Here is a 20,987-nt window from a genome sequence, read left to right on the forward strand (position 1 = left end):
TTTAGATAGGAGAAAAAATATTAATATATAAATAAGTAAAAAAGAAGATAAAAAAAATAGCTACACTTGTTTGATTTGTGTTGAAAATTGAAATAAAATTTTTAAGTTAGACCCATTAATATAATTTGGACTTGATGCAGCCCATTGGGCTGACAATATATATATATACACACGACCACGTATATCCTTGCGAAAGGCGGGAATTACAGACATCTCCCGCCAAAATCATCCCGTCTCCATTTCTTAGCAGCTATATCGCCTTCACTTAAGTTTCTGCAAAATCACATTTTTTCTCCCTTTCTGCTTTCCATCTTCAACAATGGCGTCCGATTCTTCTCCCCCAAATACCCGCAATGGTGGTAAGTATCTTCTTTATGTCTATTATTACAGTATTTCTAACTTTTGATTGTATCTAAACTTTCTCTTAATGTAGGACCTTCATCTCCCGACGATTCAATGTCTAGTCCGATTGGAAATACGTTCTCATCTCCCGGAAACCCTACTCGCGGGAGAAGAACTCGTCGTTCATCAACATACGCGACTCCATCTCCGTCTCAAACTCGATTCCGCGCTCAAGATCAGACTACTCCAACAGCATCCGCATCTCGTGGAAGACGAGGTAGAAGACGAGATCCAGAAATTTCTACACCTGTTGCTGCTACACCTTCGTTCACAGATGATATTCCTCCGTCATCGGAAGGTGGAGAAGGCGACCAAGCTGAAGAATCACCGCCAATGTTTGTATGGGGGACGAATATTAGCGTGCAGGATGTTAATTCCGCTATTGTACGATTTCTTAGGCATTTCCGTGAAAATACATCGGTAACAGACGGGAAGTACATGAGGGCTATTCATGAAGTGATTGAAATTCAAGGTGATTCACTTGAAGTTGATGCACATGATGTATTTGACTATGATTCTGACTTGTATACGAAGATGGTCCGATATCCGCTTGAAGTTCTTGCCATCTTTGATATTGTATTGATGGATATTGTAAGTAGAATCAGCCCTATGTTTGAAAAGCACATTCAAGCTAGGATATTCAACCTTAAAAGTTCAACATCCATGAGAAATCTCAACCCTTCTGGTGAGTTCTTTGTCACTGAACATTTTAATTTGAGTTTCCTTATGGTTTGAGGACTAATTGGTATAAAAAATGATGCATTGATGTACTGATTAGATATTGAGAAGATGGTTTCCCTCAAAGGAATGGTAATTCGGTGCAGTTCGATCATACCTGAAATCAGAGAAGCATTGTTTAGATGCCTTGTATGTGGATTCTTCTCTGACCCTATTGTTGTAGATCGAGGTGAGTTATATAAACTATTAATGTGCCTTCTTTACTACTTCACTCATCTGTTCTTTGTTTGGCTTATTGAACATATCTTAATTTCATTTTTCAGGCCGTATTAATGAGCCTACAATATGTGGGAAACAAGAATGTCTTGCCAAGAACTCTATGGCCCTAGTTCATAATCGCTGCAGGTACTCATTTTCAGAAAGAATCGATTTTTTTTTAAACAATTGTGCACTATAAGCTAGTCTCATGTATCCAAAAGGAGGGCAAGTGACCAACTATTTTAGCAACTTCCCAGCCTGAGATAGACTTTCCCTAAACAATAAAAGATGTGAAAAAACAGTTATTTGATTCTACACTGCCTTAATATTTGTCACTACATTAAAATGTACTAGTATCTTTCTATCTCTTTTTGATGACTAGTAGTAAACACTTTCCTCACACTAACTAATCAACCACCTTATTTGCAATAAGACTTGCCTCTATTGTTTTTTATCAATAAAAGCACTATCGTGTGTGTAATCAGATCATGTATTATCTGCGTGGAAAAAATGAGAGCACAGAACATCTCTAGAGAACAGATATAAAATAAATTGCTCTTATGCCCAATTGCCCATAAAAAACAAAAAACATCAATGTGTGTGAAAAGTCTATACAAAAGCAAACCTAATTATTCATTAATACATGAACAATGTTCAAGACCGCCAAAGACTTTCCAACCCTTTAAAAAGATGAGAATCAAGATCTATGCCAAACTTTTTGTTGAAATTTCAGCCAAGATCATGTAGAAACATGAAATAAGAGAAATTTGTCTATATTCCGTGAAAAAAGTGTTTGCACCAATCCTCTTGAATAAGTTCCACAAACATATTCCACCTTTCTCATTCATTGCCCACATGCTAGAGAATTCAGGACTTATTTCTTAGTATGCTTAATGTTTGTTGGTAATGTGTTTGGAGAAGAGGGATTGATTGAACTTTAGTAAGAATTGGCTTTCTGTTCCTATCATTATCTTGTGTATGAATGAATGCTCAACGGAAACCTATGATTAGTTGAGCAGAATGAATGTTTAATGACTTCTTAATAACATAATTCTTATCAATCCATGCTATTATAACCTGTCTTTTCCTACACAGATTTGCAGATAAGCAAATAATGAGGTTGCAGGAGACACCAGATGAGATTCCTGATGGAGGGACGCCACATACAGTGAGCTTGTTGATGCATGATAAACTGGTTGATACTGGCAAACCTGGTGATAGGATAGAGGTGAGTGAGATCATATGCTCTACTTATATTGCTTTGTGGGGCTCCTGATTGAATGTCATGGTAATGTGCTCTGTTTCACCAGGTTACTGGGATTTATAGAGCCATGAGTGTACGACTTGGGCCAATTCATAGAACAGTGAAATCTCTCTTCAAGGTTTGCCTTTTTTCATTTTATGTGAAGATTTGTCTTGTTCAAGAAATACCTCGATTTTACTGTTTCTTCATTACTCATGGCTACACATGTCTTAACTTGGGCATTGATTTTTTTTGTGTGTTTTATAGAGAAAAAGAAATTGTTGTAAAAGTGGATTATTTAGATTAGTTTGTTAAAATGATATTCTTAATCTTTCATATTTTAAAAATAAAATAAAAGCATTTTGGTTGATGATTTGAATGATGTGACTGAAGAAGTGATGTTTGATTGGATAGTGGGTTATTTAAAAATAATACCAAATGATCCATATCAAACAAACTATTATATTATACTGGTCCAATTTCTACCATGGTTTTAGTGAAATTTTCTTTTTAATAAAAAACAATAATTCAATTTTCCTCTTTCTCCTAATTGCAGACTTACATAGATTGTCTTCATATAAAGAAGACTGACAACTCAAGAATGCATACGGATGATCCAATGGATGTTGACAAAATGTCAAGTGGAAAGGGAAATGAAACTATTTCTGAAGAGGAGTCAACACCTTCAAGTACTTTCTTGTCTGCTTCAAAGATTGAACAGCTTAAAGAACTTTCAAAGCTGCCGGATATATATGAAAGACTGACTAGGTCTTTGGCACCAAACATTTGGGAGTTGGAAGATGTAAAGAAGGGTCTTCTTTGCCAGGTATAGTAACCAATATTTTTTCTGAAGCAACTCAAATTTAGTTTATCATTCAACTTAAAATCCAGCTTATGATCCAACTATACATTTTATATGAAACAAAAATATATTTGTTTCTCAAAAGTTTTTAGGATCATAATGAAGCTGCAATCTCACTCAACTACATATTAACTACAAATTTAACAATTTCTTCTTGGATTGAGCTAAAACTCAAAAGTGGGCTAATATGATTAACCACTAGAGAAATGATATTTTTACTGATTCATTGTAAACTGCTTCAATGCAGCTTTTTGGTGGAAATGCGCTGACGCTAAATTCTGGTGCTAGCTTCCGTGGTGACATTAATGTTCTTCTTGTTGGTGATCCTGGTACTAGTAAATCGCAGCTTCTTCAATACATACACAAACTATCTCCTCGTGGCATCTACACAAGTGGGAGAGGAAGTTCTGCTGTTGGATTGACTGCTTATGTAGCCAAAGATCCTGAAACTGGAGAAACAGTATGTTGACTGCTTAGGCCTTATTTTATAATGGGTTATTTGAAATTATTGTTTTGTGAAGTATTTGATTATACTTTTGATTTCTGGACGTTGTTCGTAGGAAATGACAAAACTACCCTTCTATTTACTTGTGTTTTTTCTCATTTTTTTAAGTTTTGGTATTTTAATTGATTATTTGAAGGATTGATTGATGGGTCAAATTTGTCTCTTCTTTCTGTAGGTTTTGGAGAGTGGAGCTTTGGTTCTGAGTGACAAAGGAATTTGTTGTATTGATGAATTTGATAAAATGTCTGAAAATGCAAGGAGTATGTTGCATGAGGTTTGTTCTTGTCATTACTTTTGTTACCATTAAGACTTTGGCCAAATGGACCCATACTATAGAAACTGATATTTTGTCTCAATTTGTGGCACAATCACGATCCTAATGGAAAATATCCGAAGTTAAAAATTGAAAGATATTTTTGTTCGAATGATATAAGATTGTCTTTTTATCATGATCTAAATTATGGTGTAATTTTGTACTTTATTTAATGTTTTATGGATCTAGATTTAGATTACTTTTTGAATCATGATCCATATTATTATTGTGATTATTAATTTTTGGCTCTAAATTGTCTTTTTTAAAAACATAACAAATTCAGATCTTTTCAAATTATGATTAGGCTCATAATATTGCTATGCGCTTTCAAATAATGCCACATCATAATTGCAGGTGATGGAGCAGCAAACTGTTTCTATAGCAAAAGCTGGTATAATTGCATCTTTGAATGCCAGAACTTCAGTATTGGCTTGTGCAAACCCTAGTGGATCTCGTTATAATCCTCGTTTATCAGTTATAGACAACATTCACCTGCCTCCCACACTCTTGACCAGGTACAAAATCTTACACTCACCTATTATTAGATGATTTATTTGAACATTTGAAAATAATAATAATAATAATAATATTGCATAATCAATGATGAAATGTTCAGGTTCGATTTAATCTACTTAATTCTGGACAAGGCCGATGAGCAGACAGACAGGCGTCTTGCAAAACACATTGTTGCCTTGCACTTTGAAGATACAGAGGTTTGAAAATCAACAAAAGCACCAGTGGCCATTGCAAAATTGGCCAAACTATTTTTGTAAAAAAAAAATTGCAAAAAGGCCAAACTAAATTTCATGCATGTGTTCTTTCTATCTATATTTGCAGACAGCACAAAGTGATGTATTGGACATCTCAACATTGACTGCTTATGTGAGCTATGCTAGAAACAACATTCATCCAGAGCTGTCTGATGAAGCTGCAGAAGAATTGACAAGAGGTTATGTAGAGATGAGAAGAAGAGGAAACTTCCCTGGCAGTAGTAAAAAGGTGCATCTTTTTTTTATGTACACGAGATTTAATGAGGTTTGGTGAACAATGTCCAAGTAAATCTAAGTTACAATGACTATTTATAAGAGTATATCAAAAGTCACTATTACTATAAAATCCCAAAACACACTAATAATAAACCCTAGTTCTGACTTAGGCTAAACATAGTTTGGTCTTTTTTCTCCTTATTGTCTATGATGTTAGGTTTGAGCTTTTTGTTTTAGTTGTTCTTTCATAACACTCTGAACTGGATGGTACATGTGATCTTCCCGGCATTAAGATCTATGAAAATTAGTCTCACTTTTTCAAAGTAAAATAAAAAATATAAACCCCAGTTCTATTTGTATGAGTCATATCTAACCAATGATCTCTTCAGAATCAGCTTCAACGAGCTAATTTTTTCTTTGAGCTTCTCTTTAGATACCAATCAGATATCTCACTATCATTGTTTGTCAATTATTTTCAGGTGATAACTGCGACACCCAGGCAACTTGAGAGTCTAATAAGGTTAAGTGAAGCCCTTGCAAGAATCCGTTTCTCAGAAAAGGTTAATAATAAAAAATATTGCAGGTTGAGATACAAATACTTCGAAATATCAAGTTGTTTTGATTAGTTTTTTGTTTCCAAATATTGCAGGTTGAGAAAAATGATGTATTAGAGGCTTTTAGGCTTTTGGATGTAGCACTTCAACAATCTGCAACAGATCACTCCACTGGTATTATATTATTATAGTGAAATTTAAACCAAATCTTTTCCAAATCCACATAAAAAAAAGGGGGTTTGATTTCATTGAGTTACATTGATTATCTGCAGGAACAATTGATATGGACCTGATCACAACTGGGATATCAGCAAGTGAAAGGATGAAAAGGGAAAATGTATTATTGGCAACTCGAAATTTGATAATGGACAAGTTGCAGATTGGGGGAAACACGGCTCGTTTGTCGGAGGTGAGTTGAAAATGAAAAATGATTTCATTAAAAGAAATTGGTTATTCATCTACCATAAATTTATATAATGGTTGTTTATCCTGTTTTTTGGCAGTTACTTGAAGAATTGAAGAATCAGAATTCTGGTACTGAATACCATATTGGAGATGTAAGTTTTCTTATTATTTTTAATCAGTTTTCAAGTTTATGATAAATACGATATGTTTGATGGTTTATTAATTGTATTAATAGATTCGGAACGCAATTGCTACGTTGGCAACCGAGGGATTAGTCGTTGCGCGAGGCGATACAGTAAAAAGGATATGATGAAAACTTGTTAGGTCATAATTTTAGTATTGTTGAAGATTTCATAATTTTGTTTATGAAACTGGTTTGTCCTAAGAATTTAGAAGACTTATGTAATCATTTACTTGTGTTGAAGATTTAAAGCTTGTTAGATTTGGAATTGTTTGGTTTATTTTGTTGAAAAAAAGTAAAATATTCTTGTTCAATATTTTAAAGTTACTTTTTTTTCAAAAAGAAAAAATAGCAGTGTCTATTGATAGATGTAGACTTGTCACTAAATGTGGTGCAGAATGCATATTTCATAAATGAGAACAGTGCCATCCAGACCACTTTTGTCGGTGGTCATGATTTGTTTTAAAAAAAATATATAGAGAATACAGCATATATTCAATATATTTTTTTTACTCCTAAAAGAACCCTTACACTTGTAGGGTATGAACAATGGTGAACTTTGGTGTCACTAAATGTGGTTCAGACTCCATTGGACCCCAATTGGGATCTTTTGAAAAAAAATTAATAAAATTTTGTTTTTATTAGATTAAGAATAATTACTATAAAAGGTAACATCTCATTATAAGAAACCAGATTTAAACAAAAAGGTTGCATGACCTTGAGAAAATAATGATGTGAAACATTTGTTTTAACAAGTTACAACTCATGTAACAATTCTTTTAAATCTTAAACTAATTTTTTATTAATTCAAGTTAAAATATTACACATTTTCTTATAAGTATAAGTTAAGATATTTCTAAAATATTAGACATAATATATTGTAATATATATATATATATATATATATATATATATATATATATAAAATATGATGCTTAATTTTTAAAGTATTTAGATTGCCGGGGCATATTCATGACTGAGATAATAGCCCTAACTTAAGAGGTGATTGAAGGTTGATGCATGGAGGGCAGAGCTTAAGAGAAGAGGGAATTGAAGGCTGATGCACGGAGGGCTACTGTCCTAACATGGAATTCTTTCAGGTATAGTGACTTTGTCATTTTCCTAGAATGGTGTCTTATTGAAGGATAGATCAATCTTTCATAGGCTGCACGCTTAAGGATGGCTGGGGCACCGAGTCGAGAGCTGTGGTTAATTTGGATATATATGTGAGAATAAATGGATATTTGGGTCGGATTGTGGGTTGAATCGTCCATAAATTTTAAACAGTTCAAAATAAAATTAAAAATGCTATAGGTATGTTTCAAACTTATAAACCTAACAAAAGAAGTACAAACTTTTAACCAACTAGACTAATAACACTTCATATTTTAAATTCAACACCAAATTTTATGAACATAAAACATTTTAACAATATAAGTTCAATTTCTTAACAAACTAATATATATATATATATATTGATGCTTAATTTTTAAAGTGTTCGGATTGTCGGGATCGAGAGCTGTGGTTAATTTGGATATACATGTGAAAATAAATGGATATTTGGGTTAGATTGTGGGTTGACCCATCCATAAATTTTAAACGCTTAAAAATAAAATTAAAAATCTTATATGTATGTTTCGAACTTGCAACCTAACAAAACAAGTATAGTCTTTAACCAACTAGGCTAATAACAAGGCTAATAACAGTTTATATTTTAAATTTAACATCAAATTTGTTGAACATTTTAAAAATATAAGTTCAACTTTTTATTTCAAATAATATGGTTTATTGCCTAAAAAAAAATATTTTTATCAAAAATAATCATCACTTTCTTAAAATTATCAACTATCAATATTTTTTCTTTCTCTTTAAACAAAAAAAAAATAATAATAATCCGAACAGGCCCAAGAAAAGTTCCATTCTAAAAAAAAAAAAAAAAAAATTAAAAATAAGAGTTAAATGTTTTATGATTAGAGAGTAGAGTGATATTTTGTTTTCGAGAATAAATTTAAATTTAGGGTATGAGTGGGTCCAGCTTTGACTAATTTATACCACTTTAATGCACAATTTTGAGAAAATATCAAAATGTCAGTTTCAATTGATTGGTAAATTTAATTTGGTTGGTGAGAAATAGTTCGTACAAAAATATTATTAAATAATATAATTATACATTAAATATGTTTAAAAAATTATATAAACTATGTATATAGTTTTGTAAAATAAATAATAACTTTATAAAAATATAATTATTAAAAAAATATTTAGATATCAATTATAAATTGTAACTAAATTATTTATATTTTGTAAATTTTAATCATGATCGGTTATTTTAATTTTTAATTTTAACGATTTTATAAAGAATTTGGTTTGATTGGTACAATTTAGATCGATTTGGTTTAAAAGTTTGTCCATATTACTTTCAAGTTTCAATCCTAGAAAGTAGATAAATAAGAATAAAATAAAAAAAAAACTTTAATATGAATAATCTTAGTTATTAAATATTAGATACATAATAAATTTTAACATAAGTGACCAAATTATTTGAGAACATATTTAAAAATTGATCATATATCATCATGACAATTATGAATTAAATATTTTAATTTTCTTCTCGTTTTTTAAAATATGTTTTTAATATTAGAAATCCATTTTTTTAAGTATAACCATTGTCAAACAACTATAATATATAGTTATATATAAAATTGATAAAATTATTATTTAATTTATAAAAAGAAAAACATAAGTGATAAGACTGAAAATTAATTAAATAAATTTTATCCTTCTAATAACTATATATATATATATATATATATAAGATCACATTTCAATGTTATTCTATATGTAACATTAAATTTACAAGAATTATAATATAATATTTTAAGAATATTCTTTTTAAATCAATTCGTTTGATAAAAAATATTTAAATTTGAAAAAACAATTAATGTATTTAATTAATCACTTAAATTGTATTTTTATTTCTAATCAAGTTTAATAATATAATTAATTCTTTCTAGGAAAGAATATATTAAAACACAATAAGAATATAATTAATTGTTGTATCTTGCCTAAAATTATTAAGGACTTGTATGACATGAACTAATCACTAATTGTATCATTATTTTTTAATTTCTAACTTATTAATTTCATATAATTCTTTTAATTAACTTTTTTTTCCATAATGACTTAGTTTGATTCATTTATAGACAAGAATATGTCATAATTATTTAATAAATTGTTATAATAATTTTAATCAATAAAATAACGGATACAAATAAAATCAAACATATAAATAAGTATTGTTTATGGAATAAACTGAACAAATAACAATGATAAAAACAATCAATTAATTAGGGCTTGTATGACATGAACTAATCACTATTCTATCATTATTTCTCTTATAAATTTTCAATTAATTTATTATTATGGTATGGTTTATAATCAATAATATGTTAGAACTGTCTAATAAGTTATAATAATTTAAATCTAATAATAAGATGTTTAACGAATAAATTGAATAATCTAAAATAAATAATAAAGATAAATTAAATCGATAATATATCAAGACACTCAAAGTTAATAATTATAAAAGTATATAAATGTTTATCAAATAAGAAGAATCAAACTAGACTTAAGTATTTACATAATTCAAATAAAAAAATATCAATAACCCATAAACAAACAAACTTCTCTTTGGTTTTCCCAAATTATCTGAATTTTTTGTCTTCCCTAAATTAAGATTTTTGTTTTATTTGAATATTTAATTAATTTAACGGTCATTTTATTCTCTTTTTATCAATCATATTATTTAAATAGTTAATTAAAATTTTAAAATAACTTTTATTTTAAATTATAACTTTTTTTATTTTTTTAATATATAATTTTACCAAAAAAATCTCTAACTCCCAAAAATCATTATTAATTATTATTTTTTTCTCTTTCCAATATTTTTTAAAAAACCTAAATCCTAACGGGCTCCATTAAACAAGTCAACCTATCTTTAAAGATTCTTAACTTTCTCTCTCTATAAATCTCTATATATCTCTCTTCTCAATGGCAAGTGATACTTAATATTGTTTTCACTCTTCATAATATTGGATATTCGTTTTTGAGTGATTAATAATCTTTTCTTTTTCTTCATCAATTATCTACTCATTGTGGTTTCTAGAGGGAAAGAGAGAAGATGGGTCGTGTTTTTCCTCAATTATATGTTGTTTGTTTTTGTACTCTGTTTCTAATGAATGTTGCAGTCTTGTTTTGCAATGGAGGAGAAACAAGCAGTTTCGTTAGGAAGACACACAAATCGGTCGATATGCCGTTTGATAGTGATGTCTTTCGCATCCCTCTTGGTTATAACGCCCCACAACAGGTTCTCATTGTTTATTTTTTGATGTACAATTCATTGTTTTTTAATAATCTTGTTAAAAAATTGTTTGATTTGAGATCTTGATTATAAGAGATATTAAAACTAGGGAGGATAATGGGTACCCGAAAACTTAATAAGAGAAGGTGAGTATGGTTAATTCAAATCGTTCGGGTTTGGATTTGGGGTTGAGATAGAGAATAAATTGATAATGTGTATCCAAAAACTTGATAACCGGGAATATGTTTTGATGGGAGGATTCGGGATGGATAATTAAAATCGGGTTCGATGTCGAGGTTTTATAATAGAGAATATATTGAAATATATTTAGATTTGGGATGGGTACGTATTATCGAAATTTTTGAAATACCTGTTAAGGATATATATGCAATGAATATGAGATAATAGTCAAGATTGGGATACATTGAATATGAGATACTCATCAAAATTGGGAATGAGTTGGACTTGCAAATGTATATTTTTAAATTAGATTGTATTTTAGTTTATGCATATAAATTTACATAGGGTATTTCAAATAAAAAAATAACTTTTCTTTCATGATCGTACATTTAGGATGTATCTATCTAGACCTTTATTAAGTTTAAATCAAATAAAAAAAACATTATTACATATCATACATGTATGTATCTTATTTTTTTTTAAATAATAATATAACTTTCTATTAGTGTCTCTTATGTATACCTAGATGATTGTGTTAGTTTTGTTCCTAGAATAAATTATAATTGTTTTTTTTCAAATTTAACCCAATTTGAACAAACCTAGTGGGCCTGGTTGGAGAATATCTTATAAATTATTTTTGATAGGTTTAAATTATTGAAAATTAATTTGTTTAGGTAAAAGATGTTGGAAATTATATATATATATATATATATATATATATATATATATTAAATTTGTTTCTATTTTAATTGATAATTTAAATAATATAACTAATGATGACATGGGCTTGTTAAGTTTTAGATTATTTGGATAATTTGTAAATTATTTCAATTAATATAGTTATGAAAATTAATTAGTTATAACGTATAATATTTTTGAAATAAATAATATATTTTAGTTGATAATTTAAAGATAACTTATGTTATGTTAGATTTTTATTAAACATAACATAAATGCTCTAAATTAAAATGAATCTTTTAACTTCTTAAATAAATTAATTAATTAATTTAAGTGCGGTTTTTATAATTGAATATGAATTAAAAATGCAGGTACATATAACACAAGGAGATCACAATGGGAAAGCAATGATTGTGTCATGGGTGACTGAATCTGAACCCGGTTCAAGTATTGTTCTATATTGGAAACACCATAATCATGCCAAACATGGAATTTTAAAGGCCAAAGGCAAATATATTACTTATAGTTACTTCAACTATACTTCTCGATTCATCCATCACTGCACCCTTACGGATTTACAGGTTATATCTTAACTAAATGGTCCGAATTTGAAAACTCGAACTCATGAATCTTAACAAAAAAAAATGATTTAAGGGTTGTATCATTGAAAACAATAGTTTTACATTTTTAGCTTTTTTTTTTGTGATGTTCTCTATCCAGTATGATACAAAATACTACTATATGCTTGGAAAAGGATTTACAAAAAGAACATTTTGGTTCACAACTCCTCCTAAAGTTGGCCCAGATGTTCCATACACATTTGGTCTTATTGGTAACAAATTTCTGTCTTATATGTTTCATCATTAATTAAGGTTTTTGTGAGTAATTAAGGATACAAATTAAGTTCCTATGTTGTTTAATTTACAGGGGATCTTGGTCAGACATTCGATTCGAACATAACGCTAACACATTACGAACATAACCCGATAAAGGGACAAACTTTACTATATGTTGGAGACTTAAGTTATGCAGATCATTATCCAAATCATGATAATAATAGATGGGATTCATGGGCAAGGTTTGTTGAGAGAAGTGTTGCATATCAGCCATGGATATGGACTGCAGGAAATCATGAAATTGATTTTGAACCCAGCATTGTAAGTCTTTTCTTTTTTGAAAAAGTTTATGATTTTTTTGAAAAAAACAACACCATGTAAATAGAAATTAAGGCACATCAAATGAATATGGAACAAGCCTATTAACAAATCAAAGTATATCAAAAGAGAGCTTAATCAATATGGATTTTGACTCTCTTTTGATTTTTATTGAAAAATAACTATTTGTCATTAATCACATAATAGTGATGTGAATATGTGATAGATAGACAATTTATTAAAAGAAATAGTAAACATTGTAAGAAAAACCCAAATCAAAAGAGTTTAGTATCAAAAACACATATCAAATCACATCAAAATAGCTGAAATCAATATGGATTAGGGCTGAAATTTATGAGTTTTTCTCTTTTTTCTTTAATGATTGTTTGAATTTTGATAAATGTGTTTATATGATTTGCAGGGTGAAACTAAACCATTTAAGCCTTTCACTCATCGATATCACACTCCTTATAAAGCTTCAGGCAGTACTGAACCATTATGGTATTCTATCAAGAGAGCTTCAGCTCATATCATTGTGTTGTCTTCTTATTCAGCATATGGTAAGGAAATTATTCTATAACTTTTATTTCTCAATTTGCTTAAAAATGTTATTAGAATCAACATTTTTTATGAAAAAGTAAAACAACATTTCAGTTATTCAAATTTAAGAACTCGATATGGGTAGCTCATGGCAAAAGAATTGAACTTGGTGAGTTATTATAGGATTTGTATCCCGTTACGGGTTGCCTTCCTGGGATGATCCATGTTTCCCCTGACAGGGAGGGGCAAAACCGTAAAATTATATATATTTTCAAAATGACTGTTTTGTCCCTACATGTGAAGAAACCGGATCACCCCGTAACAAGGATGATCTTATCCCTTTGTATCCCACCTAGTTTATATTGGGTTATTTTTATTTATTTATTTACTTTGTTTTTTTAAAATCAAATTAAACAACTCAATCATCATGTGACATTGTATAAAATACACAAGTCTAAATTGTAAATATAGATGTTAGAATGATATAATGTATGTAAATAACATTAGTTTTTTTTAAAACTAGTCAAACCGATGAAAACTTACCATGACATCCCTTTTCAATGATTTTTTTCTTTTTCTAAAAGAAAGAAAAGTAACACTTTGCTCAAGCTTTTCCATGGTTAATTTTGATATGATGCATTTGTTTGGTTTTAGGGACATATACTCCACAATATAACTGGCTAGAAGAAGAGCTTCCAAAAGTGAACAGAAGTGAAACTCCATGGTTGATTGTTTTGGTTCATTCTCCATTGTACAACAGCTACAACTATCATTACATGGAGGGTGAAAGCATGAGAGTAATGTTCGAGCCTTGGTTCGTTAAATATAAAGTCGATATTGTTTTCTCGGGACATGTTCACGCTTATGAGCGATCGGTAAGTAATCTTTTCTCTTATGATTCAAATCAAACCATCTAGAATGGTCTTTGAATTGTTGAGCCTTTTTCTACTTTGCCAAACAATCAAAAACATAAAATTAGCAAACTAAATTTTTTATATCTAAAAAATTGTCAAAAAATCCATTTATTTATCCAATTTTTACATAAAAAAAATTAACAAAATTCATCTAACTCAATCACATTATTTTTATACCAAATACAAAGATCACTCTCACATTTTACCTTGACCATTTTCAAAATAAAATAAAAGAACACTTCCTAAAAACAAAATTTCAAATATTTGAGATCTTCTATTTAAATAAAATTTCAATTCCATATAAAAAGAAAAATAATTCATAAACTCTTGTTTTTCTTTATGTTACTTTGAAGTAACTATTTCAATTTCAAATTAAGTCACTTCCACAAATCTCTTAATCACCCACAAAAGTAGAGTGGATTATGCGCATCAACTTTTCGCGTCTCGATTTGATTTTACCATTTATTTTGTAGGAGCGTGTTTCGAACGTGGCTTATAAGATAATCAACGGTCACTGCAAGCCTGTGAAAGACTTGTCTGCTCCGGTATACATCACTATTGGTGATGGTGGAAACATAGAAGGATTGGCTACTAGGTAAGATTTTAATAACATCATTACAATGCTAATGCTAATGCATAATTGTGTTTTTTTCTTCTTTAGATAAGAAAATCACAATGTATTATTTAGAAATACCCAGATTCGGAGCTAAATTTGAGTTTCAAAACGACAATTATAAATGTAACCTTTTTTTTGTTTACTATGTAGCATGACTGAGCCGCAACCGCATTATTCAGCTTTTCGTGAGGCTAGCTTTGGCCATGCAATGTTTGATATCAAGAACAAGACGCATGCTTATTATAGTTGGCATAGAAATCAAGACGGCTATTCAGTCGAAGCTGACAAAGTGTGGTTTACCAATCGGGTCTGGCATCCAATCGACGACTCTACGAGCAATATTGATCATTGATTAATTTATCGATCAAATGAATTATGGAAGAGGAATTAATAAATGAGTAAAAATAAATGTCTTTTTCATTTCGTTGCTAATTAATATGATGTGAGTTATTTTATTATGTTCTTTAGAATGGATTGAATGATTACATTGATTTCAAATAAGAAATGTTCATTTTTTTTGCCACATTCAAGTAGTAATTTATTTATTTTGCACTTTAATTCTAAGCAAATTTATATTGAAATAAAGCCTTAGGTAAAAGAAAAATAAATGTTTAACCTACCCTTCTTGAACCCGATCAAGGCAGTATCAAAGGCTTAACTCTCTTCCCATCCCTTCAAAATACCCGATAATTGTACTCACGGGTAGGGCTGCAAATGAGCCGAGCCGAGCTCAAACCAGTTTGAGCTTGAGCTCGACTCGATTTAGTATTCATTGACTTGACTCGAACTCGAGATCGAACGAGTTGATAAATTTGAGCTCGAACTCGACTCGACTATTTACCTACAAACTCGGCTCGACTCGAAACTCGAACACAAATCAAATTTATTTTTAAAATTTATAAAAATTAGGAAAAACATATTTATCCACTCATTTCATCCATATTTTTTCGGTTATTTTTTAAATTCACTAAAAAAATTCAAGTCCATCAAACTTTAAATTCCTGAATCAAACCCGATTTATATCTCTAATATTCTTTTTACTTAAATTTACTACTTTACAATAATATATCTGAAACAAGATTATAAAATTAAAATAATCAAATATCAAACAAACACTTTATTTTTATCTCTATCATAAAGACTAAATTCTCTCATCTCCTTATTAAAAAAACTAAATGCGTTAAATTCTCACATTTTCTCTCTCACACACAGCCACACACATAAAATAGAGTGTGTAAACAGACAATATACACAAAAACTGCATCAGCCATACCCAAATATGTACTCATCAAAATAAATATCTTGAACATTTAGCATAACACCACCTAAGAGATAAATATTATATTTCATATACTTCAACAATTTTGATATAAGATTCTAAAGATTCGACACTTGCACTTCTTCATGGACGATAGTCCTCTGTTCTGCATTGTCAGTCAAGAACGTTCATCTCCCAGATTCCAAATGGCAACAGCAACGCCAATCAATCGTAGTCGTCAACTCTTCTTTCCCTGCAACCAAATTTGGTTGTATGAGTCAAATCAACCAAATCGTTAATAAAATTCATGGATTCCCCTCTCCCCACCGCCGCCACCTTCAACGCCGCCGCCGCCAATATCAAGCACCAGAAGTTGAAACGGATTTTCACATGCCATAGACAGGTCATGTACGGATGGATGTGAAGAGATGAAGAGCAATTTAGATTAGATAAAGTATTGATATTTTTTTTCTCAAATTTTTAAACTAATTCTATAATTCCAATAATGAATAAAAATTAGAATGTGAGTAATAAAATCAAATCAAATTCTCATAAAATTCAAACGTAAATTAAATGGTGAAATTTGATCCAAATGTGTAATTTGAATTAATTTAATTGATTTATAATAGGATGACTAATCTATATATATCTAATGACGCTTAATTTAAAATGTTGGAGGTGTGCATCACGCTCTCTCCAAAATGATTCACATCATTATCATAATATTTTCTCTTTCTTTTATATATATATATATATATATATATATATATATATATATATATATATATATATATATATATATATTTCTCTCTTCATTTATCTTTATTGATTAATCGTTTTTCTATCCCTTGCCATATATATTCACACTAATAATATATAAAATATATATTTTTTCATCAATTCTATTAACCAAGTTTCATAATTAATTATTTATGTCGGTTACTCTTTTATATATATATATATATATTAATATTTTTTTATTAATTATTTTAAAAATAAACCTAATGATTTCTCTTCTAAAATATTATATATATTAATCATGCTCTCACCAAAATGATTCACATCATCATCATAGGTATTTTCTCTTTCTTAGATATATTTATTTCTCTCTTCTTTGTTCTTAGCAGGAAATCAGAAATCGTCTCCCCTTAGGTCTTTATTTGTTATAGAGAGTTGTTGATTATACATATTCTGAAAGATATTTATTTGTTATTGATGCAATGAATATTTTTTTCTTGAGTTTTTGTTGACGTAATGTTGTCATTTTCATAGGGAGAACGAGACTTTCAGTTATTTCAAAGAAGATCTATATTTGTGTAATGTGGTATGAACTCTTGAGCTCAAGTCTAAACTTCTTATCATATATTTTTATTAGTTCTTGAAATATAACTTTTCTTCTTTATTATGTTTCGTCTCTCCTCAAGTCTTACTTTATATATAATAATTCTCGATTTGTTTGGTTGGTTTCAAGTACTTTAGTCATCACTTTAATAGGTTGATTTTTAATATTTCAATTGATGTTTTGATGGAGATGATGGATTCATTGGATTCAAGGCGATAATGGTGCTATCATGATTATGCAAAGTTATTTTGGTGATAATCGTGTTATCATGCCTGGAGGTGTGAGCATTGGTAAGTTAGAAATTTAGATCATTTTATCATAAAATTCGTTTGTAAAAAGATTTTTAAAATTTTCTATTATATTAATTCCTGATTTTGTTTGGTTTATTTTAGGTACTTTCAGCCATTGTAGATCATTATACTTCTGGATGCAAGCTATTGTACTTCTAAATGTTTGTTTACTTAAAATACTTTAATTTTGAAATAATTGTGTTTAGCTCTAGATTTGTATCTTCACATGTATACACTAACTTGGAATAATTGAAGATCAAGTATTTTGTTTAATACTCTTAATTTTAATGAATTTAATTTTATAGTGCAACTTCTATTTTTATGGTATATTTTAATTTTTGATACTCCTATTTTTATAAAAATAAATGTTAGTAAAAATAAACTCAATAAATATAACCTACCATCTATATATATTAATATTTTTTATTAAATATTTCATCTAAATAATTTGAATATTTATAAATAAATTCAAATAAAATAAACCCTTCTCATCTAAAAAGTCATATATAATTATTGAGATTTACATTAAATATTAATATTAATTATGAAAACTATTTAGGAGATTTAAATTGTAAAAAAAATGTACTTACATTGAAAACCTCCCATCCATAAAATAAATCATTCTAATTTATAACTAATTAATAGAAATAAAATTAACGAATAATAAATATTATTACAACCTTCAATTCATATATATTAATAATTTATCCAAATAATTAACATCAAATAAAACAAACCCTTTAAGTTCTATTTTGAGATTTGCATTAAATATTAATATTAATTATAAAAACTATTTAGGAGATTTAAATTGTAAAAAAATATACTTACATTGAAAACTTCCCATCCATAAAATAAATTATTCAGTTTCATTCTAATTTATGACTAATTAATAGAAATAAAATTAACAGATAATAAATATTATTACAACCTTTAATTCATATATATTAATAATTTGTCCAAATAATTAACATCAAATAAAACAAACCCTTTAAGTTCTATTTTGAGATTTGCATTAAATATTAATATTAATTATAAAAACTATTTAGGAGATTTAAATTATAAAAAAATATACTCACATTGAATATGTTCACCAACGATAATAAATATTATTATAACCTCCCATCCATAAAATAAATCATTCAGTTTCATTATAATTTATAACTAATTAATGGAAATAAAATTAACGGATATTAAATATTATTACAACCTTAAATTCATATATATTAATAATTTATCCAAATAATTAACATCAAATAAAACAAATTAATACAACAAAAAAATGAGTTTCATCTCACAAAATTTTAGACAAAATATTGTTAGGTGGTATAGGTAAATTCATAAATAATGAACTTTATTTTTTTTTATTATTATTAACTTTATTATTATTATTTTTTGACATATTTTAACTTTAATGTTATATTGCTGGTGGTTCATTATCTACATTATTTTGGTATTTATATATGTATTTGTCTTTACATTTGATAATAAACTTATTTATTTTTCTTGTCACTATTCTATATTTTGGTGATTTGAAATTGAAATAATAAGATGTTTATATATCTAATTACGCTTAATTTAAAATGTTGGAGGTGTGCATCACGCTCTCTCCAAAATCACATCATTATTATAATATTTTCTCTTTCTTATATATATATATATATTTCTCTCTCTTCATTTATCTTTATTGATTAATTGTTTTTCTATCCCTTACCATATATATTCACACTAATAATATATAAAATATATATTTTTTCATCAATTCTATTAACCAAGTTTCATAATCTATATATATATATATATAATGATGCTTAATTTTTAAAGTGTCCGGATTGCCGGGTCGAGAGCTGTGGTTAATTTGGATACTTGGGTCGGATTGTGGGTTGACCCGTTTTTAAAATTAAAACGGTTAAAAATAAAATTAAAAATGCTAGAAGTATGTTTCGAACTTGCAACCTAACAAAACAAGTACAACTCTTTAACCAACTAGGCTACAAAGACTTTATATTTTAAATTCAACACCAAATTTGATAAACGCGGGACGTTTTAATATTAATATAAGTTCAACTTTTTAACTAATTAATCTATATATATATAATGATGCTTAATTTTTAAAGTGTCCGGATTGCCGGGTCGAGAGCTGTGATTAATTTGGATACTTGGGTCGGATTGTGGGTTGACCCGTTTTTAAATTTAAAACGGTTAAAAATAAAATTAAAAATGCTAGAGGTATGTTTCGAACTTGCAACCTAACAAAACAAGTACAATTCTTTAACCAACTAGGCTACAAAGACTTTATATTTTAAATTCAACACCAAATTTGATAAACGCAGGATGTTTTAATATTAATATAAGTTCAACTTTTTAACTAATTAATCTATATATATATATAATAATGCTTAATTTTTAAAGTGTCCGATTGCCGGGTCGAGAGCTGTGGTTAATTTGGATACTTGGGTCGGATTGTGGGTTGACCCGTTTTTAAATTTAAAACGGTTAAAAATAAAATTAAAAATGCTAGAGGTATGTTTCGAACTTGCAACCTAACAAAACAAGTACAACTTTTTAACCAACTAGGTTATACAGACTTTATATTTTAAATTCAACACCAAATTTGATAAACGCATGACGTTTTAATATTAATATAAGTTCAACTTTTTAACTAACTAATATATAATGATGTTGAGTAAATGGATAATTGAGTCGGATTGTGGGTTGACTCACCCATAAACTTAAAACGGTTAAAAATAAAATAAAAAATGTTATCCGTAATTTTTTTTCACGGTTTTTATATTATTACTCGTGCAAATGCACGGGCTAAATGCTAGTTAACAAAATATTGCTAATTTATAGTGTAACTTAGTTTATTAGTATCAATTGTTTTGATAATTTAATATTATTATTAATAATTGAAAAAAAAGCATGTAATAGTATTGCAAAATAAATGTTTTAATTAATTTTGACAAACAATTATTCTTAATTAAGAAGAATTATTGAGACAAATAAAAAAAGCTAACAATAAATAATAAATAATGTTAATTTTAAGATAAATTGATAATTTTAGTTAACAGTTTATTATTTCAACAATATAAATAAACACTTTATCCCACACCATCTAATATACAATATAATATTATCTTATCTTTTCTCACTATAAAATTTTAAAAAGTTCTTATTAATTCGTTGTATTTCCGTTAAAACTCGATAATCAATTCATGTACTTGATTATAGTGCTGAATCATTACTAAATTCGTTGTACTCTAAAAAACAA

At 28.3% G+C, this 20,987-nt stretch overlaps 2 protein-coding genes across 2 annotated transcripts; both read left to right on the forward strand.

Moving 5' to 3' along the window:
* The first annotated feature begins 203 nt into the window (after window positions 1-203).
* LOC124929320 (DNA replication licensing factor MCM4) lies at window positions 204-6,701 on the forward strand. The gene is made up of 17 exons (XM_047469650.1): window positions 204-359; window positions 434-1,087; window positions 1,181-1,309; window positions 1,404-1,485; window positions 2,434-2,566; window positions 2,649-2,720; window positions 3,138-3,407; window positions 3,691-3,903; window positions 4,124-4,222; window positions 4,616-4,776; window positions 4,878-4,974; window positions 5,099-5,260; window positions 5,727-5,807; window positions 5,897-5,975; window positions 6,074-6,210; window positions 6,305-6,358; window positions 6,442-6,701. Exons 1-17 carry the CDS (start codon window positions 320-322, stop codon window positions 6,514-6,516), a joined length of 2,538 nt encoding a protein of 845 aa, XP_047325606.1. The 5' UTR covers window positions 204-319; the 3' UTR covers window positions 6,517-6,701.
* Window positions 6,702-10,436: 3,735 nt separating this feature from the next.
* On the forward strand, window positions 10,437-15,354 carry LOC124929517 (purple acid phosphatase 2-like). Its single transcript, XM_047469898.1, has 8 exons — window positions 10,437-10,753; window positions 11,977-12,186; window positions 12,326-12,437; window positions 12,533-12,762; window positions 13,181-13,319; window positions 13,954-14,174; window positions 14,687-14,808; window positions 14,980-15,354. Exons 1-8 carry the CDS (start codon window positions 10,568-10,570, stop codon window positions 15,179-15,181), a joined length of 1,422 nt encoding a protein of 473 aa, XP_047325854.1. The 5' UTR covers window positions 10,437-10,567; the 3' UTR covers window positions 15,182-15,354.
* Window positions 15,355-20,987: the final 5,633 nt, after the last annotated feature.

Source organism: Impatiens glandulifera, chromosome 3 (genome assembly GCF_907164915.1).
Source record: "Impatiens glandulifera chromosome 3, dImpGla2.1, whole genome shotgun sequence".
NCBI classification, from domain to species: Eukaryota; Viridiplantae; Streptophyta; class Magnoliopsida; order Ericales; family Balsaminaceae; genus Impatiens; species Impatiens glandulifera.

What these genes read in the sequence shown, in the direction of transcription:
- LOC124929320 (XM_047469650.1), top strand. Translation starts at nt 320, where the DNA reads ATGGCGTCCGATTCTTCTCCCCCAAATACCCGCAATGGTG. An exon ending in CCCAAATACCCGCAATGGTG is followed by an intron (nt 360 to 433) that starts GTAAGTATCTTC and finishes CTCTTAATGTAG; the next exon opens with GACCTTCATCTCCCGACGAT. An exon ending in CAAGGAGTATGTTGCATGAG is followed by an intron (nt 4,223 to 4,615) that starts GTTTGTTCTTGT and finishes TCATAATTGCAG; the next exon opens with GTGATGGAGCAGCAAACTGT.
- LOC124929517 (XM_047469898.1), top strand. Translation starts at nt 10,568, where the DNA reads ATGGGTCGTGTTTTTCCTCAATTATATGTTGTTTGTTTTTGTACTCTG. An exon ending in GCACCCTTACGGATTTACAG is followed by an intron (nt 12,187 to 12,325) that starts GTTATATCTTAA and finishes TTCTCTATCCAG; the next exon opens with TATGATACAAAATACTACTA. An exon ending in ATAGAAGGATTGGCTACTAG is followed by an intron (nt 14,809 to 14,979) that starts GTAAGATTTTAA and finishes TTTACTATGTAG; the next exon opens with CATGACTGAGCCGCAACCGC.